General features: G+C 43.0%; 1 protein-coding gene across 1 annotated transcript; it reads right to left on the bottom strand.

The window, feature by feature from the left end:
• Positions 1-681: 681 nt before the first annotated feature.
• antxr1d (ANTXR cell adhesion molecule 1d) lies at positions 682-23302 on the bottom strand. Its single transcript, XM_058651025.1, has 18 exons — positions 22923-23302; positions 18735-18806; positions 18586-18657; positions 17761-17842; positions 16659-16689; positions 16502-16575; positions 15676-15744; positions 15495-15575; positions 15311-15371; positions 10975-11073; positions 10560-10629; positions 7555-7633; positions 7169-7264; positions 6585-6623; positions 6321-6419; positions 6054-6218; positions 5845-5925; positions 682-1884 (listed from the first exon to the last, which is right to left on the bottom strand). The coding sequence occupies exons 1-18, from the start codon at positions 23093-23095 to the stop codon at positions 1576-1578; spliced, it is 1752 nt and encodes a 583-aa protein (XP_058507008.1). The 5' UTR covers positions 23096-23302; the 3' UTR covers positions 682-1575.
• Positions 23303-24701: the final 1399 nt, after the last annotated feature.

The raw sequence follows: 24701 nt of genomic DNA, 5'->3' as shown, positions 1-24701 counted from the left end.
GTCGAGGTCCACCGCTGATTCAGGACATTCTCAGACTAGCCGTCATCATCGTCATTGTTTTATGTATGTACAGTCACATTAGGCCCCTTCACTTAATTCCCCTTTTTTTTCTTATAGCTTTTTTACTTCATATGTTTATAATTTACTTCTGTTGGATCCACGCAGCCCTTTATGGCAGAGTGAGAATCTGTTTTTAGAAATTGGGTTTGAATAGGTTCCAAAGTCCACTGCAGGAAAACTGCACTGGTTATTAAAATGGGAAGGAGTGACACAAAGATTTATATCGGTGCAATGTGCTCCAGAAATATGACTTTGAATCCACTTAACAGCAATTGAAAATCTTAAAATTAAATTTTGCAGACTACCCATATAAGTGTCACAGATACATTATTAGAGTCTTGACAGCAACGGAAGCGTTATTATTTTAATTAAAGAGCATTTCCTTAAAATGAAACACCCGAGTGTTCCTGCAGTATATTCAGTCGACCAATAAATATGTCATTAGATCACTTTTGCAACGGTCGCTCAGAGCCTTCACAAGAGATGTATCGGCACAAAGACTCCCAACTAAGTCTAAGTTGATTTCACAATGACTGTGCAAAAAAAAAGGTATTGCAGTTTCGAAACTGCATACCTAAACACTTTTTATTTCTGAGGAAGAAATCGCAGCCTAGTAGCATGTAAAAAAAGTATTTTTTTTATTAGAAACACTCACAGAAAGGTGTTAATAAAGAAACAATGCAAATGATCATTTCAGTCAGTAAATGAAGAACAGAGGAGAACCCTGAAGATACTCGTTTTCAATGCAATAACCTCGCAAAATTCTTCTGTGAATCCATCTAAACATCGACCTCCTTTAAAGACTTAAAGACCCACAAATCCACCTCACACTAAATAGAGAACAGATGCAGACAGGGCTTGAGTTGAAATAAATACAATAAGGTCAAACTGCCCCGCAGTTGCTATTAGATCAATTTTTTTAAACTTTTACTCTAAATTTTTAACCAGGATGTTGAAAAACAAAGTTTTTTTTGGTTGGAAGGATCGTGCTAAACCTAAAATGCATCTGTGTGATAGTATTTTAAAAGAAAAAACAAGACCTACATTACAATCGTCTTTCACTACTTGCTAGGTTTCTGGCCACTTCTTATTTATCACCACCACCATCCACTCATATCATGTAAACTTACATCACACAAATCCTTTCTGCTGGATTTCCAAAAAGAATTGCACTTACTCTTACCACTTCAATCAACATGACTTCTGTACACACAGGCTTAAACGAGTGACTACATGCCTTTTTTTTTCTATAACGCTTATGGTTTTATTTAGTAAAAAAAAAAAAAGTTAATCTGAATGAAAGTCAGTAGCTGATTTTTTTATATTCAGATAAATATTTTTGCTGTCCAGCAACAAACCACTGAGCTGCAAATGAGAGCTTGTGGCCGATAAGATTTTGTCCCTCTCTGCTGCCTCTGAGTCTTTGGGGTTAAAAAAAAGACATGATTTTTGTTATATTTACATATAAAACAAGATGATGTGTGAGTTGTTTTATTGGCGGCCAAATTGTGGTCATCAGAGCCTGGGTGGGGGTCGTGATGGTGGAGGTCCCGGAGGCCCCGGCGGGGCACGACTTGGGGGTGGACATGGAGGCGACTGCAGGTTGGGAGGGGGTACGCGGGAGGGTGGCGTGGTGCGGGGCCCTCTTGACGGAGGCTTTGTACGGGGAACGGAATTGGAGACCAGAGGTCGCTGTTCGGCAGGCTCAGTGGGAGGAGGAGGAGGAGGAGGAGGAGGAGAGGGAGAGTGATGTGCACGAGGAGCAGCCTGGTTGTTTGGGGTGCACTCCCCGTTTTTGACCCGCTGGAAATTAATACAGCGACCCTGAAAAGAGACACAAGTTTAAAACTGTAGTGTGTAACTACATTACATTTCATAATGAGCTCATACAGTGCTGATTAAGCCCATCAGCTCCAAGTTCTAAGTGGAGTGATTTGTTATACCACATTCCCACTGGTTTAATTCCAGATTACATTTTTTTTTTTAAATGTGTTTAATCTGCAATCACTCCCAGTTCAAATGACTGTGTAATGCACGCAGGTTTTTTCAGCCGAGGCACTGCAGCTTTAAACCACAGATGCAAATCATCATTTCATTGCAGAGTACAGATCAAAAAGAGGCAGTGCATCTTTGTGCTTCATCAATGACTCTAACATCCACCAGCCAAAGTGATGTGTGAGTCTTTGTCCCAGCTCGGCTGACGGAGGCGTGTGTGTGTGCGTGTGTGTGTGTGTGTATGTGAGGCTTTAGTCATTGCACAGAGCTGCTTCTGTCCACACCTGCACTACAATAGCTGCGATGCTAGTGAACACACACACACACACGCACACACTTTTGCAGTGCAGAAGCATTTCCCAATTTCCCCTCCCGCTCTGACTCGGGCCTCTCTAGATGCAGAACAGAAAGTGGTTTATGTCTCTCATGTGCTTGACTTGTTGGAATGTAAAGGAGCGATTTCAGTGTCCCCACAATAGTTAACAGAGGCCCCTTAGCGTTTAACATAATTTACAAGTCGGAGAGAATGGAACGCTTCTCTTATTGTTCTCATTGATGTTTCGTCTCGCTGCAACCCTCTCTGTTCTCTGTGTAGCATCCTTCTACACACACACACACACACACACACACACACACACATACATACTCTTGCTCAGTCTGTGTGTGTCAAGGACGCAGAGCAGGTCTCTGTGTCACAGATCCTTGGTGGTCTGATTATAACACCTTATTAAACAGAGAGGCCCTAAAGTCACACTGGGGCCATTAACAGGGCCCCAGCAGCAGTAGCTTTGTCACTCGGGGGTCCATTGTGTGTTTCTACAAGGGCTGCGTAATTGATAGGGGGAAGCCCAGTTTGTGCAGGGGGGGGGTAAGCACTGACTGCTTCAGTCTTGTTGCCAGGTCATGGTGAAAAGGCCAGTTTGAGAGCAGCAGAGCAGCAGCGAAACACCAGCGAGAGCATATGGACACAATGAGAACACAAGCTCATGAATATGTGTGTGTTTGTGTGTGAGTGTGACTGTAAGAATGCCTCCACCAGAACATATGGCCTGAATGAAACCTCTGCCTCATGAATAACAGAAACAAGTGGGACAGGAAGGTTAGAGGGGCTTGCTGCAAGGAAACACCCAAACGCACAAGGCTGCTGCCGAAACGAGAGATCGTCCCACTCTGAAGTAGACAACATGAACATAAACAAAGTATGTGAGAGGCAGTCACTCCTGCCACTTTTGCTGTAATGTCTGACTATTCTTCTTCACCCCCTTGGTGTTTGTTTACTTCAAACTCTCAACCCCTTTTTGGGAGAAAAACAAAACCCTTAAACACCTCCAGCATTCCTCCTCACGCCACTCCTCCGTCTGGCCTCTGTTTCTCCATCTGAGCCCCGAGTCTTTGCCCTGTCCTCAAAAATACACTCACCAAAAGCCTCCGTTTACGGGGGAACTGATGTGCACAAAGATTTGTCGCCATTCATAGTAGAGAAAAAGAGTGGAGACACACATTTGACCTGACAGCTCTGTCTGTTCCCTCGCCTGATATTGACAGCAATATCAGGGAACTGTGTATTTACAAACGTTAACACCGCTTTTAGACAACATATGCTTATGCACAGAATACTTAGATATAGAGAGACGGACTCTAAGTGACAAAAAACTATCAAGACAGAATTTTCAGAGAACAGTTTCTGAGGCTTTTCCATTTTTATGAATAGAATGGAAGTGAACCGAGTTTATGCAACCTTTTCCCCCCCAAAATGACTGATGGAGACTCATATTTCATACTGACAAATAATGTAATGTGTATAATGTAAGTACAACTACAGACATCTACCTAACTGCTATATTTGAAGAAAGTGTTTATTGTTTTTGGCCATCGTTTTCAACTTAGCTGTGCTTTTATTTATATTATCAGTTCTTGCTGGGAATCATAGCTCTGGATTATAAATATCTTGCTGCTGACAATTCTCTCTAGAAGTCAGTGAATGAACTTGTCTGTTTCAGAGCAGCTCAGCATGCTGTAAACTGTCCATATGTTGAGTGGCAGAAACAAACATTCATCTATCCCCACTGTGGGGAAATATGAGAGAGATTACTTTGGACAGAAGTCAGAAAATCCTAGGATTTTTGATGAGTTAAGAGAGAAGAGCATGAAGGAGGGGAGGCGCTGCAGTGCAGGGTGGTTGGTGGCCACCTTCTGGTCTGCTCTGCTCTGTGTGACGGGGCCATCGGTGCCATCAGCTCTGGGGACAAAAGAAGGGAATCTCTTCTGTCACAATATGGCTCGTGGCCTTTCAACTCCTCCATCTGTTTGTGTGACTCTCACTCTGGAGAGATGACATGCACGTTACAGTGACACACACACACACACAGCTGAGAGTTGAAATGCAGACGAGACGTGTGGCAGAAACTGGCAGCCCACTCGTGATTGTTTGCAGAGGCATCGGAGTGGGAGTAATGTGGGGAGAAAGCATGACGAGTTCCTCCTGAGCTGCAGAGACGCGAAAGGAGAATTCTGATCCATGTTAGATATCGCTGTGCTTTTTGCCACGTTGTTGAGCTTTATTTTTGGTAATCTGACTCTGCTGTTTATTGTTTTTCAGAATCTGGATTTGTGCCTGTTGCTTGGCAAAATTCAAAAACCGTCGTCATCTTTCGTGTCTGATGTAAAAACAAAAAAAGTGTTTTTGGTTTTTTTCACCCTCATTTCCTTCCACATGAGACGCAGGCGCAGACCTTTCTTTTTCCCAGTTAATGATGCGTAAAGAGAGTTGAGAGGGTCATTGTTGAGCCGCTCTGTGAACCTACAGAGAGACTCCAGAAACCTCTGCCCTGACAGACAAAAAAAAAGTCCAAGATGGGAGGAAGGAATAAAAGCATTGATAGTGACCACTTTTATAGACTGCAGATACAGTAGACAGACACTCACACACTCACACATAGACATTCATACTTGTGATGAATCGTGTCACTCAAAGAACAAATCAATAAATTCTGCAACGACATGACCTCAGTGACGCGGCGCCACAATGAAGCCATTTACAATGGACCAGATGTTTACCATGACAACCAGTGTGATGATGAAAACATGTCTGTGGGGTGATGGGATGGCACATACAGGGTCAAGGTTAGATAAGAGGCCACTCTGCGCTCTCTTGTTCTGCTCACAGTGATGTCATTATGTAGGACTTTTCTAAAGCAGCAGTGGCAGAGCAACGTTTTACAAGGCAACAAGGACACAAAACGCTTTTGAACGACATTGTGGCTTTTTTTTCTTCTTCTTTCATTTGAAAGCAGAGAGAGCGAGATAGTGTGTAAAGTAAGTGTTAGAAACTCAATAGAAATCCAGTCATTTTCAAGGCCTCACACATGACATGAGTACAGAAGATACAATATTCCTTGTGTGTGAACAATGGCAGCTTTGATGAACAGAGTTTTATCAATAGCTGAATGACTCACTGTGTGTGTACGTGTGTGTGTGTGTGTGTGGAAAGTGAGCACTGAACTCCTGTGGTGAATGTTGTACATGTTGCTCAGTGACACGTGTTGACTCTATGCAGCGTGACAGGCAGAGAAAAGGAAGCAGATGCTCACAACGGAGGCTTAGCACACTTTCTGAAATCTTCTGTACCACACAGCTTGCTATTAACTGGCTTTAAAGTGGTTGTTACTCACAGAGCCATCCTCCAAATTATAGTTTTGTGTCTCCCATAATGAGTGTTTCGACTACATCTGCGTTTATGCACCTTTTTAAGGACAAGATAAAAACATTTCGGTGGAGAGATGTGCTCACCTGGTCTCCAGGCTGTGGTCTCATCAGAGAAACCTGGTCGTAACCTCGTCTGAACAGAGCCCACAGAGCATCAAGCTTTCCCTGGAAAACCACAGAGAGAAACAATTAAAGCGTATTTAAAAAAAAAGAGAAAAGGAATTCAAATAAGGAGAACAAAAAACACTTAACTGTGCCTTTAACCTCCACAGACAATGATGTTAAGGACTAACCTGGATGGGTGTGTACCATCTCCTCTGCTGTGTGGCACGACGAGGTGGTTTTCGAGGTTTGGGCTCATAAGGTTCAAATTCCTGCTCAGGCATCTTCACCACAGCATTTTTGGGTTTGTCCAGCTTTGCACCTTCCTCAGTGGAGCCCTTCTCCCCCCAACGCACCTAAGAAAAACAGGTAAGAAAATTCATTACATGTTCATTACTTTAAAGTGTTGCAGTTGTTTAAAGTTGAGTCAGTGTGTGTGTGTGTGTGTGTCTGTGTACCTCCATGCGTTTGATACCCCCCACTCCTCTTCCACCATAGTACGAGGCATCCACCGTGGGCCACCTCTTTTTCGGCATTCCATCTTCATCGTCCGACTCCTGTTAATGAGGGCCTCAATTAAAAAAAAACAAAACCCAGCCAAAAACATTCTTTGAACAAACACTAGTATATTGAAGGTAAAAATATGTAATGCTGCCATATTCCCTTTGTTCATGTATGGATGTGTGATCATAATGAAGAGTGAAATGTAGCCGGTGACTTACTGGCTCTGGAGGTGGAGGCGGTGGGTGCTCTTTGATTACCTGAGATAAAAAAAAATACATTAATACAGATAAATAAATAAATAAAAGCTATACATTAATTTCTAAAATTGTGGTGGTGGTAACAGAGGGAATGTTCGGCCATTGATTTAGCCTATGTGTATAAGTGTATGTGTATGTCTATACAAGAAAGTGATTTGGCTTTTGTCGCTTCAGTATACGTCTTTTAAATTGCTTTACAGAGGCCTGAATGGACAAACCAGCCAGAGCATGTGTTTTGTGATGTGAACATAAACTAAGATGCACAACAACCTGACACAGTGTTTGTTACAATCTTCAATCTCCTCAAAAGTCAGATTTTTGTCGGACTAAGACAACAATTCAGTTTTCTTCATGTCATGTGAACATGTTAGTCTGACTAAAATCGAGCTAGTCATAGTCAGACTTGTCAGAGTAGCCTGGCTTCAGACCTCACAATCACTAACCTCATCTCATATTTGTTGAGCAATACAAACAGAACAAAGTAAAATTAAATCCAGTCTGACCATCAGGCTAAAACACTGATGTTTTTGAGGTGTAAAACTCACCAGTGTGCAGCAAAGAGGCCAGAACCACCACATCATCAGCACAGCCAACAGCAGGAAGACCACCAGCAACGATATCAGCACGATGGTGCCGTCAAACTGCAAAACAAAAAACAAAGAGTGTTAGGATCGAGATTAAACTGAATTAAAAGACAAAGGAACGAGGAGAAAAAGGTGAAATTAAATAGCGCAAGTACTCACAGCCTCCTCTGATGACAGACACAACAGAGGAGACGCCAGAAAAGAAGGAGAGAGGAGGACTAGACAACAAAGAGAAAATAAGAGAAGAAGGTTGAAAGGAAATGTGTTCAGAAAAGACCGCATGCAGGAGGAAAATATCATCATGGGTCGTCGTGAAACTGCGGACAATTCACACTGGACGTACTCACACATTCAGTAGTTGTGATATGAACGGAGCTGGTGATGTAGGAAAGGCCCTCGTTCATGCTCACTTGCAGGTAGATCACCCTGCAAAACAACAAACTCATGACTAATCGCACCCTCAGACACACAGGAATGGACTAACGATAGAAATCTGCTCGTGTGCACCCATCCATGGTCTTGTTTGGGCTACCGTAGGCCTGCCCGAGGTGTCGGATACATTCCTCAATCTATTCTGTCCATACTTGCTGCCTTTAAATGCATCACAAAAAATATGCTGACACAGACAAAAAAGCAAAGTCCAAGTCTTTACGGAGGTCAGGGAGTTCTCCGCCCACAGAAAGAATCTCTTGTGTTTGGATCAGACCCAGACCTCTAATGTGGAAACCACAGACAGTTAAATTACTTTTTCTTCCTTGGACTTCATTGCTGATATCTGCAGGAAAGGTAGGAAGACGAGATGACAGGATGGCATCACAAGCAGTAAACACTGGCGCACCCGAAGGATTCAGAGGTGGTGAAAAGGACAGTGAATATTTAGTTGACAGGTTATTAAGAAATATGAACAAAAACAGTTTAGCCACTGGGTTTTACTTTTAGGTTTTGAAAAAAGAATGGACAAAGGCTACTAGTTATGGTTTGGGGGGGCAGAGACAAGGGGGCCATTGAGCTCTCGCTCAAGATTTGAGGAGGGGGTGACAAAGGGGAGGTCACAGAGGGAAGAGAGAAGAGAGGAAACAGAGTGGGGGATGGTAGAAGGGGGGCCCTTCCTGTTCTACATCCCCTCAGCACTGTCCCTCCCTTCTGACTCCTGTACTTGCCTGCTCACCCCTCCTGTATCCTCCACAAACCACTGTAGCTCTCCTCATAACTCTTGCCGACATTGACTTCAGAGGAGGAAATTGACATTGCAGGTGCCACTCATCTTTTCTACTTCTTCCCTTGCTGCATTTTGCCCCCTTCTTGCCCAGGCCTCCTTTCAGGCAGGCAGAGGCACGGTGCTATCAGCTCCTCCCTGACCGAGAGATCTCAGCCCTATCAATCATCAATCTGCACACTATATATGTCTTTGCCCTATGTGTGTGTGTGTGTGCATGTAGGGAGGGGAGGCGCTGCATCCGGAAGGTTCCCAGTCAACACAGATTTGTGTGACGGCAGCATCAATGACTTCATTATATGCGACAAGGCTCGAGAGGAACAAGAGGTGATTGAGGATCATTTGGATTTGGATGAAAAGACGTGATGCTGGCAGGTGGAGTCCCCGAGATTCTCCTGTATACACTTTAGCACCCCACAACCTAAAAGCAGTTCACCTTCAATGGGATCTGACATGGGAGGGTGATTTTCACGTCAGCAGCTTTGACTAGTGAAGTTTATTGTGTAAAAATGACAGAAAATAGTGACAAGTCTGCTTTGTCACCTGTATTAGGAGGCAGTCTGAGGTCAGAGGAGACCAGATCATCACCTAATACGTCATTCATCTTTAAAGCAGATGGGCTGCAGAGAACCACACTCCTGCCACTTTATTAGATGTCCTGTGTACCTAATAAAGTGGACGGTGAGTATACAAAATAACTATGTAAAACATTAATTGTGAAATATATCCATCAAAAACCCAAAAACATAAATTATTTTAAAGTTATTCAAATTGAACAAATAAAAATCCTCCACATCTGAGAAGGCTGGATTTTGCACAACATTCTGAGTCTTATGGTGCTATTTTGCCCCAGTGTGGCACACAAATGATAGTTCAGTACCACAAACACCTGTCCAGCCTGTGCAGTGGCACCATCTCCTCACCACACACCATTCCCACATCTATTTGCCATGACATTACTCCACAGCCCAGAACTCATCAGCCAGCTGTTGGCCTCCACTTTGGGCCCTTCAGCCATTCACAGCTGACTTCCTCTAGCTCTCAGGATGTTAGGCGCCACTGCCTCTGCTCTAATGGTCCTGTGTTACATGGAAGCATGTCTCCTTCAGGCACCATTGCAATGTGTAATGATGCTCCAGAGGAGCAGCTAAACCTGCCACACTGTCGACAACTGTCACACACAAAGACATACTGAGGAGCGGCTCCTGGACGAGCTGTGTTATTTGTAAATGTACTGATTTATCTTGCTTTATGCTCAGATATCTGAGATAAGTTTATGTCTGACAATCAACCTATTGTTGACACTGCTGTTGTCATACCCTTAGACTTTTTATAAATTATTCTGCAAATGAAGAAGAACGATCTACTTTCTAGTATGTGAAGTCCACTGTAAGTTATCTGATGAGTCCTCCGTATGTATTACAATTTGCATTGTCACAAATTCTCACACACTGGACCTTTAAAGCCAATGTATGAACGCAAAATTCCCTTTTTCACTGGTGGACAAGGCAATCTCAAATGATGCTAAGAAATCTGAGTGACAGCAGCAAGACAGACGATGACTGGAAGGTGTCTGAGGCCGCAGGCCTGAGTGTATAATTATGCACGGGACTGCAGGCAGCGAGGACAGGAAGGCTGCTGGGCCTTGGCTCTCTCTGAGCTCAGCCCACCAGCACCACTCACTGAATCTCCGGGAGCAAAGTTAGGAGCCCTCGGAGGAAACTTTACACTGCTTAACCGGCTCCGCTCACACTTTCTGTCTCCCAAAGTGTCAGACTGAGATTGGGAAACATCACATGCACGCAAATACATGGTTGTGAAAGTCCTCTCCAGCAGGCTCTCATTAAGTCGTGTTCCTGGGCTCTACTCCTGTTGTCCCCCTCGTGATTGGTGTCTGGCTTCGTTAGCTGTGACAAACACTGATTGATCACAGACACTCAATGACTTTGGCCCTAATTTGTTCAAGGACGGCAGTCTTCTGCGTCCACACCAAACTTGCACGCATCCGGCAAAGGATCTAGTGCATCGAGCTCAGAGTGTTGCAGCGGAAGCACGAGGGAACGGCAACTCGAGCAACAGCACAGGAACAGTGTGGGGTTAAAAGGTGGCGAGAAACAAAGGAAAAATCCAGCTTACCTCCCAACCTCCTCTACAACAGGAGCAGGACAGAGCAGGAAGGTGTCCTCTATTCCAGCTGGTCTCTCATCTGGACAATTAAAACAAATATATCACACTGTATGAAGTAGAAGTTTAAACATGTGCTGTGGAGAAACGCTTCCCACATGAGCCAAACCAGAATCCTATGATCCATTCGAGTGTGCACATTAATGTATTGCAGCGTTTGCTGTAATAAGAAGCACATGAAAGATAAAATCCATCACGTTTCAGTATTCTCCACAGATGATCATTTTTACTTTAGATGTATATTTACAAGGGAGTCATTCAGAAGATGAACGTTTTTAAAGTGTTTAAGTCCCTAACTTAATCAATCACCATTTTGCCTTTGAAAATGACTGTTATTATTATTGCATGTGCAGAATGTACAACTTACCCACACTGTGTGTGTCATTCAGTTTGAAGCTGCAGAGAACCTGATCAGTGTTTCTGGCGTGGAGAAATCCGTTGCCCCTCACCACCACCTGGAACGTCTCTGTGACGAAAAGCAAAAGACACAAGGCGATGTCAAAGGTGAGCAGCACTAAGCACAAACAGAGATTAGACCCGGTGTGTATTCTCACCCGTGTGTGAGGAACGTGTGAGCTAAACATTTTTTAAAAATGTGCCATTCCTGTGGGTGTATACGATTCCCCGTCTCTGATGTACCCAGTAGAAGCGTGTTCATGCTTCATTACTGCCTGTGTGCTTGTGCGTGCATGTGTGGAAAGGCCATAATATGCTCTAATGCTTCAAGTGTGTCTCTTCACAAATATCTCAGACTCTGCTCTGCTGTAGCCAGGAGATACTTGCACATATATGTGTGTGTGTGTGTGTGTGTGTCTTTGACCTTTACTTTTCCCGGGGCACTGTCAGAGCACAGTGACAGCGGCTTTGCCAGCATATGCTGCAGTGTCTTTGTGGCTGCTACACAGCATATGTTAGAGGGTGGGCAAAAACACTTGGTTAAAAACATGTCTGCAGGGCAGACAGCGGCAGAGCACTGTCAAAGTAGGTCTGACCTTACCTATGGCATCATGGCATGGACTTCAAACGTGTGTTTGTGTGCATTGTGTGTGTGTTTTCTGAGGAATGCATGTCTTCAGTACGTGCTTGTATTTGTTAACTCTCTAGGACCTTTTGCTGGCATACACACTGACCTTGTCAGGACCAGTAGTCCTCATGGGGACCCAAACCTGGCCCTAAAGAGGCAGAACCTCACTTCTGAGGAACTGGTTTAAGTTTAAGACTAAGATTTGAATTGTGGTTATGGTTAAGGCTAGGGTTAGGCAGGTTAAGGTTAATGATAACAAATGAATGGAAGTCAATGCAGTGTCCTAAGAAGAATAGCTGATCAGTCCTGTTTTGTGTGTGTGTGTGTGTGTGTGTGTGTGTGTGTGTGTTCATGGTCCCTGGCTGTTCGCTGAGGTTTCCTCTAGCATTATTCTGGCTAATAGAAGTGAACATTTGCCACACCTTTTACATTTAAAGCGGCAGCGTGAATATCACTGGATAAAAACATGGCAGTGTGTGAGTGTGTGAGTGTATTATGTGACAGTGTTTCCTTAAAGGTCAAACAAGCAGCGAACGGAAAAGCCATAAATATAAACTCACCATTTGCTGCCGTGTCTTTTGATTTGCTGCTTACTTCTCTCATTTGCTGTCATGTTTGTTTTGCTTTTGCTGTTTTGATGTTGTGTTTTCTTATTGGTCATTATAATTTGCACTTCGGGGCCTCCGTGTGAGTGTGTGCGCGCGCGTTTAAGCTCGTTAACAAATGTTCTATGACTTTCAGCTTGTCACTGCAGTCATTTTGTCAACAACACTCAAATTCTACATGTAAATTACCAACCAATTACCCACACAGCTCATTATATTCATTTGCTGTGCATCTCGCCCCGGTGTCAGCTCCCTGCCTCTGTCCTAGTTTCATCGACAACAACAACAATGATCAAAACAACACAGTGTAATGATACAATATATACAATATCAAACAACATTGGCTCTATATTTATTTTGCATGTGGTTTCCAATTAAACCTAATTAATCTTGATTAATTCTGAGTTTTCTTTAAATTCTACTTTCTTGTTGTGTTAGTTTGTTTGTTCTGCACCAAAACACAAGATAAAACATCAATAGCATGAGCTGCATTGTAACCAGGCACAAGTGTACACTAAAGGGAAATGTATAATATTATTTAAATCTATAATATTGGTATTTGAACACATTCACTTCTAGATCTTTTTTTTAAATCAGTGATCACGTCCTGACCCAGTGCACACACCGAGGCTTGATGGGCTAAAAGGTCAGCGCTGTCAGACACATGGTGGGCACTGACTGGTGCCGCCCTGTTGACATGTACAGCACATATGCTTCTGCCCTTTCCTCTCTGTCCGCTGCCCGCCTCTGTGGCCACATGTCCATTTACATCTGCACCTGAATGCCTGACAAGGATTACATTTGTACAACTGTCTGTGTGTGTGTGTGTGTGTGACTAAACTCATATACAGTACTTATGTGTCTGATGTGTGTGTGTGTGTGTGTGTGTGAGAGAGAGAAACGAGGTACAGCTTGTCCGAACAGTGGCTCTTCAATCACGTTAGTGTGACAGGACAGTGAAGGGCAGGGAGGGGCACAGGAGGAAGGCACAACAGGGAGAAAAGGGTCAGACGTTAATGAAAGCAGCAATCTCTGCTGTCATGTCAGATCTAAGACCCAACTCTTGGTGTCCTCCCAGTGTGTGTGTGTGTGTGTGTGTATGTGTGAGGGAAGGAAATCAGTGCTGTCATGTCTGATAGTGTGGCCCAACGTTCACTGTCCAGTCTGATGGCCTGTTTGCAGGCAGCCCGGTCTGGTCACTTCACATCAGTGTGAGGGATATGTGCACGTGTGTGTGTGTGTGTGTGTGTGTGTGCGTGTGCACAGATTGAAGAACATGTGTGTTTTGCCGTGTGTGGTATGTGCCTATATGCAGACAGAGCTGAAGACAGAGAGAGACACTGTCATAACACCTATGTAATACGTCAACGTCCATTTAATATGAATATTTAAATGCATCAGGATAGGCGGATGTAAGCAGATTGTTGTTGTCAAACGTCTGAAGAATCCACTGCAGGATCTGCAAGCTTTCATTAAGCACCACGAGAGGCATTTCTCTAGCACGAGGTGTAAATTATATATAACCTGTGCATTACTACTCAAGGACTTCCTGGACTGAGAGTGATTTAACATGCTTAGTTTGTAAATTTCCCCACTGCGAGACTAATAAAGGAACATCTTATCTTAAGACACAGTGTATCAGCATGGTATGCAAAAAACCTCTTCTAAAAACATTAAAGAAAAAATGGAAGGTGTCTTTAAAAGTCACTGCCTCCACAGATCCAACAACATCCTGAAAGAAACTCACTCCCCAGTCAACAGCTTTTCTCACTGGTAACATCTGGAAGTTTGAAAAGAAAAAAGCCTCATAGCAAGAACCGAATTAAACTCTATTAAACACTGCCCTCATCATCATCATCTCAGGATGAGCTGCTTATCAAATTAGAATTAGAATTCATTACTTTTCCTCACACACCAATTAATGGTGAATTTGACCTCTGCATTTAACCCATCCTTATTACACGCCAGTAGTGAACACACACACACAAGCCGGGGCGCAGGAGCAGTGGGCAGCACTTATCTGCGCCCGGGGTGCAATGGGGGGGGATTGGGTGCCTTGCTCAAGGGCACCCCAGCATGGATTTGAACTGTCAACCTTCGGGTTATGACCCCATTTCCTTTCCTCTTGGCCATGGGCTGTGTTCACTTTATTTTGTGGGTGTTGCACAGCAAACCTTGTTGTATAATTTGCTGCAATGACAGCTAAGCGTTCATGAGCCAAAAGCAAACAAAGCATGTGTTTGGCACATTGAAGTCCCTCATTAATTAAGTGGGTCCTTGGTTTCTTAGTTCACTGACCATTAGTTCCCTCATCAATCGAATAATAAATGACGCTGGAGGATATTTGCCCACATGTCGAGTGACAAACACCCATGTGGCTTTGGCAAGAGCCCAGACACTGTAATTATCACATGGGTGCAACTGTGTTTTATCTTTATTTATCATTAGTATCAATGCTTTTTTCCTTTTAGGGCAGCACGGCTGCTGCTCCCCTCCCCTCCCCTCGTATCCTTCTCTGTCCTTTATCTCCGCTAATGGACATTAATCTACATGGGCTGTCTTGGTAGTATGGCTCCAAATGCACTCTCATATGTGAGTCCTAATAAGGTCATGTCAGAGCTCATCCATCCAGCTGGCCACACATAAAGTCTCTCTCTCAGCATTTTTCTTGGCTGCTATTCCGCCTCTTAATTCCTGCTGCTGTCCAGAAGCAAGGACACAAGGAGAGGAGGTGAGGTAGAAGAAAGGGTTGAACCCGTCCGAATGACTGTGTCACATATAGGATGTGGCAAACTAGGCCAGAGAATCATCCATGCTTAAACATTCACGGCTAATTCGTCCAACCAACACCCGCCACCCCTCCCCTTGTCTGCGCACACGCTGGGCAGAAGCGGCTATGCTAATTTTCCCCCGGCCGTGACTGACAATACGCTCTCTGTCACTCTGCAGTCATGAGCGTCCATGCCTCGTGTTCCTCTCCACAGGCTTTGGATGACTGTCATCTTACACAGTTGCACACCGTGACGATGCCGCGTCTTCAGGAGGGGAAGACCTTTGCGGCTCACACCACTCACCTCCTGCACACACACTGGACGGCTCTGCTGCTAGAATTTCAATACAGGACTTCTTGATGATCTGGAAGTGAAGTTAAAACACACACACACACACAGTCGGAGGATTTAACAACATGATATCATTTCTTGTTTTTCTGTGTGAGTGTTTGTATGAGTAAACATGTGGTATGTACATGTGTCATACCGAGTCAATGATTCCCCTGAGGGCCTGGAAGCCTCCCCACACAGGAAACACATGTTCCACTGTGTCTGCAATGGTTGCGAGCTAGAAAAACAAGCAGACAGACAAAAAGGACATAATTATGTTGTTGGGTTTTTTTTAAGTAGTATTTGTGACAGCTTCAGAATCATTCTGTAGATCCTACCTGGGTCTGGTTGAACTCTTTGACCCCGACACAATAAACAGTTGCCCCCATGGACCTGGCCCTCTGTGCCTGCAAGGAAAGAAGATGTAAACCAAAATGCAGTGTATACAAAAAAAAAACAAATCAGTAGCAAATGGATTAATTGCAACTGATTCAATGTTTTTTCGTATGTTTTGTTTTTTAGATAACTATGACCTGGATGAATGAGAATCGAAGCAGACACAATTTGGAGTAATACTAAATAAATGTACACTAAATAAATGTACACTAAAAACACTATCATTTTTTTTCCCACAGGAATGGGTTTTTTACAAGACACCAAAAGCAAATTCTGGGTAAGTCCCAAATATTGAATATATGAAATAATAATTTAGATAAGGTCCAGTGTGTGACAATTACGAGGGTTAATGGGCAGAAATGGATTATACTACCCATACATACTGTATGTTTTGTATGTGAATTATCACGTTAAATTGTTTGGTTTTCATAGATTAGAATAAGCTGTTTTAGGCACTTAAGGAAAGGGCTGTGCTTTACCAGCTTGTGCTGCTGCTATGTTTCTACAGCAGTCAGAACACAAACCAAAAAATAAGGAGGAGGAAGCTGCAGAAAGAGTGGAGAGAGTTGTGAAGGAGTGCTTACATCTCTTCTGGTATGCAAAGGCTACCGTAGTTTCCTGACATCATACGTTCTTACACGATGGACCTTTATTATGTTAATATTGATTTATTTAGCGTTAAACTTACCGTATTTGTATCCAACGTTTAAGTGCATCAATGAAGAAAAAAAACCACATCAAGTATTGACAATAATTTGAACATCCTACCTCTCGCTGAGCTGTGTCAAACTGCCACTCATTGAGTTCTCCATCAGTGAGAGCGATGATAACACTGGCAGTTCCTGAAGAGCACAAGAGTTTCATATTCACTGAAACTATTCATGAATTCTAAACACATGTGACGAGCCGATCACACAGCGCTTACCATACTTCTCTTGATCAATCTGTGTATTTGCCTGCAATTGCAAAAAGGATATTAGTCAGGCTTCTGAACCAGTGAAGACAATAATAATGCCCTGAAGTGGGAACCATCAATTATAAAAACATGTTTGTGTTGTTACATTTTTGTGTGATCTGGTATGATTCAGTACACATTAGTTTGGGCTTAGTGTTATTTTTAGTTTGCACTGAGACTAAAGATTGATGCATGCTTTTTTTTAGGATGTCAACACGAAGCCATCCTTTATCTGGCTGTCGGGATGCCGCGAGTGTTTCATTGTGGTTAACCCTTAGATCACAGAGCATTTAGGCTGCTTTTTTTTTTTACATTACTATGTTAAACCGTATATACGGTGTTTTATATCCTTTTGTTCAGCACAACCAACATTCACTTGTCTATTTTGTGACTTTTGCACAATTATCGCTACTCACGTTCTTTAAAAAAAAAATGTGCTATATAAAATGAATTGTAACTTTAGCTCAACAAATACAAGAAGAAGAAAAAAATACATTCACACACCCCAGGATGTCCATATAAGGAGTTGGTTTAGAAATATGCTTAAAGCTATAGTGTGTAACATTTAAATACAAACAAATGTACGTTACATTTTACGTCACGACAAATATAGGCAACAGTAAAGCTAAAACGAGGAAGCTCACACAAAAATGTTTCAGTATTAAATTCTACTGCTCCAGAAAAACATACTTGTTCAGCAGTTTGAAGAGATAAAAGCTTCAGTTATGAGCACAAACACACCCTCAGCCATTGCTGATAGTATTGCTTGACAGAGCTCCTTTGCAGATGCGGGATACAAATAACGTTACATTGACCAAGAAGAGGCGGAATAGTAACACTTACAATAAAAAGGGCCAAAAGTTGTGCAACTGTCGCTTTAATTTCACAAAGTCTTTAATATTTGTTTAGAAAGCTCAGCAACTCTCAAGAGGGCCACTCCTCATACCGATCTAATTCATCCTAGTTCCAGCTGCCAGGATCAGACGATCCTCAGTGGATGTATTGAGTCTTATAGCAAAGACCATGCTAATGTTAGGTTGCAGATGTGTTGAGTATATAAACCATGCCTTACCATCTCCAAGCCCAAGTTCATAAATGTGTCTCCTCCGGGGACAACACCTTTCAGAGCCCTCAAGCCTCCAGTAATGGTCTCCCTGTGGCGTAAACATAGCCAAATAAAACACACAGGGAGACATTTTCTCTCAGGAAAAAACAAGATTGAGAATAATTCCCGATAGAGAGGATAAAAGGGCAGTGCAGCAGAGAGTGGTTTGAATTGGCAAGTAAAGTGTTAGTCCCCAGCCAAAGTTGTCCTCAGTGGACTGTGCTGGATTGAGCATGCAGTCATCCAGCGTTCTGCTGCCTACAGCTGGATGAAATTTAATGAAATCAAATTAAATAAAAAAAAAAACATTCTGGTGTACAAAGATATGGAGCCACTGAAGAGATGGCATCCCTGCATTGTACAGGTAGTTTACATTTGCATTTCAGAAGGGTATGATAATAACGGATTTGTAAAGTCCCACTTTTTGGCACCCTGCTATAGTGGTACCTAGCATCGTGGTGTGCCATCTAAAGGGTGGAGCATTTAAAATAAATAAATAAATATATATTTACACCCTACCGTACAACAGAGAGGGGATTCAAGGCTGCTCGTGTTTCTTTTTAACAAATCATGTCAGCACATTCTTGTTCTTCACATAATTTATTGGCTGGCTACAATGTATTCTGCTTGTATGATGTCATGCTCTTTATGTAGCTGATGTAGCCATCTGGCCTACACACCCCACAGTGGAAATACACACCAGATCGAGATTTACCCTTCCAAACGAAAGCTCATAACGTGCACACAAAACATACAGTGACAGATGAATTGGTGATCTTGTGCGGCTGTTACCTGTCCTCAGTCAGTTTCATGATGATCTTTCCTTGTGTGGAGAAGACGATGAAGGACATTCTCAGCATTGGGCTGCAAACACACAGTTGTTTCACGTTAACACAGCAGGGAAAACGTTCAACGACATGAATGATCAGCTCTGTTTGTACCTGATAAACTTCTCTGCCAACTGCTTCACAAAGGTATAAATCTCCAGCCAGTGATGCTTAACACTTCCAGATCTGAAAAAAACAAAAACACAGCCTTTTCAGGGAAAGATGTCATCGTACCAGTGACATCATCATCCAGTGTATGGGCCATGGTGTAAAAAAAAAAAGTTTATGGACCACAAATGTAGGCTACAAATAGGAAAAAATGTCACTTTCGCCATGTCATCTGGAGAGGGCAATGACTTTCTGTAGGATTGTGATTCAAAATGTGATGGACTGTGATGGCGATCTGTCCAGGGTGTACCCTGCCTATCACCCTATGTCAGCTGAGATTGGCACAGCGCCCCCCACAACCCTCATGTGGAGGGTGAAGCCGTAGAAGATGGATGAATGGATAGATATATATTTAGGAACATTTATCTACTTAGGAAAATAAGAAAGTAAGACATTTCCCCATAGATTTCTATTCAAATGGAGTTGAGTCGCCCCCTGATGACTAACTGCTGCTTCTGTCCTACTTCCTGGGCTACACTTTTAAAATCGTAATTTTGTAGTCATGGACAGTCACATACAGTTACTTGTGCTGTAACCTGTCAACGACGAGCAGTGCTGGTTAGCTCGTTACATGCGACTGAGGACACGATGACTGTCTTCTTAATGAAACCCAGTCCCAGAAGGCTGCTAATGGGGGCTAATTGCTGCTGGGCCAGAGGGCTGAGGTTGGACAGGGACAGATGTAGCAGTCTGCCTCTAGCAGGGACCATGTAGCAGGCAGCTGTGTCTGTGTGCGTAAAGTATCAGTGTGTGTGTGTGTGTGTGTTTGTGTGTGTGTGAGACTGTGAAGGGGAACAGATGGTCCCAGTGAGCACAGCCAGTCTAACAACAGGTTGGGCCTTCACAGAGTGTAGAGGCTGTGACATGGACAACAGAGAGATGCCAGAGTGACACTCAGCGGGGGTAAGTGTGAGGGTCTTTTTAAGGACATCAAACAGCTCGGACACCAATCTCGGCAGAGAATGTGTGTGTAAGAGGGTCATAAACGGGGTGAAAAGTGTGAGCTGGTTAGATTCATGATGCTCCTTTGTTACCCCCCCCCCCCCATTTAACCAGTCACTTTCTTGCTCCATTATTGTTGTGCTTGCAGGAATCTCCAGGGGGAGCATGCACTTTCTTGCTAGGTCATTCATTCATTTATTGTCTACCACTTTATCCTCCACATGAGGGTCACAGGGAGATGGAGCCAATTCCAGCTGACAAGGCGAAAAGGGAGGACACACCCAGTCCATCGCAGGACCAACGCACAGAAATTAACAACCATTCACTCTCACATTCCAATTAACCTCTGCCTGTTTTTGTGCTGTAGGAGGAAACTGGATTAGCCAGTGGAAAACATAGAACCCACAACATGGAAACGTCATACAGAAAGGGCCTCGGTCAGACCGGGTTCCAAACCTGGATCTTTTTTCTGTAAAACTACCGTGCTAACCACCACACCACCATGTGGCTCCTTGCTAGGTAAAATAATAACAAAAACTCATTCAATCCAGTTTGTAAGACAGACACAACGAAATCCTATGTTTTCCGGGTGAGTTGTGGTCACTTTTTGTCATGCATGGGCAGACACAAACACTTTCAAACTGCAGCCATCTTCCAACAGCATCACTCTGCAATTACTTCTCACCCGTCTACCTGAATTTGAAAATGTGCATAGCATGAAAGCACGTCCTCTTTTAGCTCACAACAGTCCAAAGTAAAAGTATCTCAATACATTGTAATATATCCAGACAGTCATCCCTGAATCTGGAGTTTTGATGTCGTGCCAGATTCTTGCCAATACACGGCCCAACTCCAAAGTAAAGTATCTGTGAAAACAAATTGCCCTCTTCTGAACCCTGTCATAAAACACAACACCTATTATTCTATTTGCAGGAAAACCAAAAGGAGAGGAAAAATGCAGCGTGGTATGTGGTGTGGGTCAGACATGGAGTGTAGGAATGCTGTGAGCTGTTGGTAGTGTAGTTTTTCTAATCTCCATTCTGTGTCTACTGTGATGCTCGCAGAGGAGGGCACGCAGCATGTCTCCCCCTGGACATCAAAGCCACAGCCAAACATGAGTTACTCAATAGAGAGCAGGGTCGGACACCAGTGTAAAAATATCCCTAATGTTCATTCTTCTCTCTTTCCTCTAAGACTAAAATCCTAGACAAGATCTGCAAACAGAGCCGACAAGTTGATGCCATTTTAAGGGAAAGATCAGCAGCTTCCTGAAGGCCTGCTGCAGCATGCAGGTCCAGACAGTCAAACAAAACAGAGGCGTACCAGAGACTTGGCCATGTGTGGATTCACAGGCTCCCCAGGCTTCTACTAAACTTTTTGAAGCAAAGGGTAAAAACTGAATTGCAGCCAACAGATGTTGCTATGGACATCTTAAAGATCATCAACTGGACGTGATGTGTCCACCTTGTAGTTCTGAGCACATTGCAACCAAAGACATACATGCAAGCTTTTAAACCATTACATCACCAATATGGTGTTGAGCTGTGTTTGAAAACCCCAGCACTCACTCATTCCATTGAATTAGAGCTTGTTTTTCTTCTACATCGACTACGAATTCCGCCTTTGCACTGCTCCTTCAGCATGTTTCGACGTGTTTGATTGTTCGCAGTCCGTGTACATTATCTCGACCTGCGGCTCGAGCCAAGATTTGACAAAAATGTCAATTATCATGTCTGAGCAGACATAAACAGCAGAGGCTGCAGAAAGATTGCTCACTGATAATTAGTGGTGCAGTCAAGCTCACCCAGCAAGAGCGCAAACACGACCGTGATCATGAAGTCGGCATGAAAGATCTTGCCATTTCGTGATTTAAAAAGTCACTTTTACGTCCAATAAGTTACAGATTTATATTATTGTTAAAATGTGACATTAAGATCATCAGAGGCTAAAAGCTGGGGTTAGTCTGAGGGTTGATAATGATGTTTGAAATGGGCTCAATGGGTTCCAGGCAGTCTTGACGTCCCAGAGTAATCAAGATCCTGGAGTTAAATCAGGCTCTGAACCTTTGTTGCACATTCTTCCTCTCATGGTCCATTTCCAGTCAGCCTTTAATGGATTCCTAAGAACTCCCACCCTACATCTACCCCCATTTCACCATCAGTACAAGATCAACTCTAGGTGTTGCCTATGTCTTTTTGTTTTTAAGATATAAGATGGAAAGGTAACATCATATACAGCATCATTTTCAGATAACTACATTTTACTTTGGTTGTTGTGTTGCCTGTTTCTGGAAGATAACACACTTATCTAAAGCCACAAATTGTTCATCAGTGTTAAAGCTAATATTATTGGGATGTCATTTTTAAATTATAATACAGAAACGTTTAAATATGTAGTGACTGCATGTTTATGCCTTGCCCAAACACATTTGAAGGTATAACCCTAACATAATCCCTTTGAATGTTTTACCTCAGATGTCTGTTTAAAACCATTCCTGTCCATAAAGACTTCACTGGTTAATCAGAACATGTTTATAATAGTGCAGCCCTAATCCCTGATCTGTTAAACATATATATTTCTTAGTTCATTGTAGCAGCTACAAGACAATAAACAATGGGTCGGTGCTTCTAATGACCGGCACAGGATACATTCGGCTCACTGTGGATGGAGGGGGGGACTGTTAAAAACATCACCGGGGAATATGTTACCACTGCGGGGCAGCTGCTGCAGCTGTGTCCGCGGGCGTCATCGGCCTGAAACTCTATCCATCCTGCTCGCCCTGCCCACATCCCGTGGGTAAACCTTCAGCCTCGCCACAATGAACCGGACGCAATGAGACACAGAGAGAATAAAGTATGATCTAATGTCCCAAATATTATCTTTTACTTCAAAAATACCGGCGCTCAAAGACACTCGCTGTGTGGGGACACCGTCCCATCAAACGTGCTTTAGTATTTCACACCGTGTTAGTGATACATCACACAAATGACACTGGACTTCTGGACTTCCGAGTCACTAAGTTAAACGTGTAGGTTACTCTTCTGTTGCCCTACAACAACATCAACAAACAGAGACGTGCAGTTTGGATCAACACTGAACGCGCTCTGCGTTTTCAAACAACTACTGGGCGGTTGCATGGCAATGCGCAACGATGAGAAACTAACAAAGCCATAAATAATATCGGACACTCACTTGTCCAGGACAAAATAAAGGTCGAAGGCTCCTTGACAGGACCTCTCCTCCTCCTCCTCCTCCTTCTCCGCCTGTTGCTCTCCCCGCAGCTCCCCTCTCACCGAGACATGGAGAGAGAAAATTCCCAGCAAAGCCAGTAAGGCGAGGACCATGCGAGTCCGAGTCCTCGCCATCTTTCCCGGTTACAGTTGACTGAGTCCAGCACTGTGGCAACTGCAGGTCTTCACATTATCTTCTCTTTCACCCGCGTCTGGATCGACTTTGTGCGTAAAAGCGGGTTAATGCTCGGTGTTCTGTCCTTTTTTTAGTTGAGTCAATGCAGCCCACACGAGTCCTGCTCAGTTTGAGCCGGCCTCTCTTTCTCAACTGAGGAGAAAAAAAAAAAGCAGAGCAGGATGGAGGAGAGGAGCGACACCCGAGGAGACATACAAAACTCCACTTTTCCACAGAAAAGATACGATCCCCAAATTACAAAAAAAAAAACAAAAAAAAAACGTTGGAGCAAATGTTAACTGTGTGGGTTGGAGTAACTCAAAAATAACAACATACAGATTAAGAAATTAATTTAATAAATAAATATATAAATAATATAAATATTAAAAACTTGACTTTTGTTTATTTTCTGAAACACAAAAATGTCATAAATCACACGCAGACCTGTTACAAATGGGTAATTAAACTTACATTGAAGGTTGATGCAAAATGTATTGTTTTTACTTTGCTTTATTCCAAAATTAAAACAAGAAAAGTACAAGGATTTACAACCACATTTAACACATTTGTCACCACACACCTTCATGTGAATAGTCAATCATTTCGAAATCTATTTTATTATTATTATTATTATTATTATTATTAATAATAATATTTTCAAAATCTCTTTTTAGCACAAACAGAGGAACAGACTGAGCTGGAGCAAATTAAATTATGGGCCTATAATGGAAATCGACCGATGAAAGGATGCGATGCTGAAAGTGCTCCAGGGATTGATATTTAAATTCCAGGAAAATATTATCTAACACAAAATAACGTTTTTCCCCCCAGTCTGTAGTGTAATTATACTGTAACTAACGCGCCCGAGGACTCCCCATTCTCAGAAGTTGGCTCCATAACCACCAGGGCATTTAACCAAACCAGAGCGTTTTGATGCAGAATAATCCATTAAATGCTCATTAGACAGAAGCATTTAGTTAATGAATAATGCATTTGCCCGATGGCAAACGCTGTGGATCATCGTACCCTGTAATAGTGGCCAAATTTACAATTTCCCCATTGCCCATAGTAGCCAAGACAATTTCCAACCCTCGTGTGAGTCTCTTGCAGCTGTTTCCAGAAACGTGACCGAAATTGTTCACGAGTATTTTGCAAAGCGTAGAAGTGAGTGCAGTCTGATGCCATCTGTGGAATCATTCTATAGCCACAATCAGATGTCAAAAATGGGCCCATTGAAGCATCATAAAGAAAAAAAGCATCATAAAGGTTTTATTTTATGTTGAATGACGAAAAGGATTGATATGATGTCTGCAGCCTCAGATTGTGTCCCTGTGTTTTGTGTTTTGGGGAAGTTCAGGCGCACTAAACCTCAAATAGTACTAATTACGCAGCTAAACTGAACATTAAAACCTGAAAATGTTTATTACACATTGCACATGCATGCGGTGTGACAGTGTGCCCGCATCAACCAGCTGCATGTTTCTGTGGTGCCATTTATCACATTATATCGACCCCAAAATGTTCATTACAGTCAAATGATCGCTGTTCTCTCCATCCTGACGCCCA

Source organism: Solea solea, chromosome 15 (genome assembly GCF_958295425.1).
Source record: "Solea solea chromosome 15, fSolSol10.1, whole genome shotgun sequence".
Lineage (NCBI taxonomy): Eukaryota > Metazoa > Chordata > Actinopteri > Pleuronectiformes > Soleidae > Solea > Solea solea.
Note: the sequence above shows the minus strand (reverse complement) of the source record. Positions and strands in the feature narration are given on the sequence as shown.

Excerpts from the sequence above, each read along its gene's own strand:
- antxr1d (XM_058651025.1), bottom strand. The coding sequence starts at position 23,095 with ATGGCGAGGACTCGGACTCGCATGGTCCTCGCCTTACTGGCTTTGCTG. Across the intron at positions 7,265-7,554 it reads ATATCACAACTACTGAATGT|TTTGACGGCACCATCGTGCT; the intron begins GTGAGTACGTCC and ends TTTGTTTTGCAG. Across the intron at positions 1,885-5,844 it reads GACCACAGCCTGGAGACCAG|GGTCGCTGTATTAATTTCCA; the intron begins GTGAGCACATCT and ends GTCTCTTTTCAG.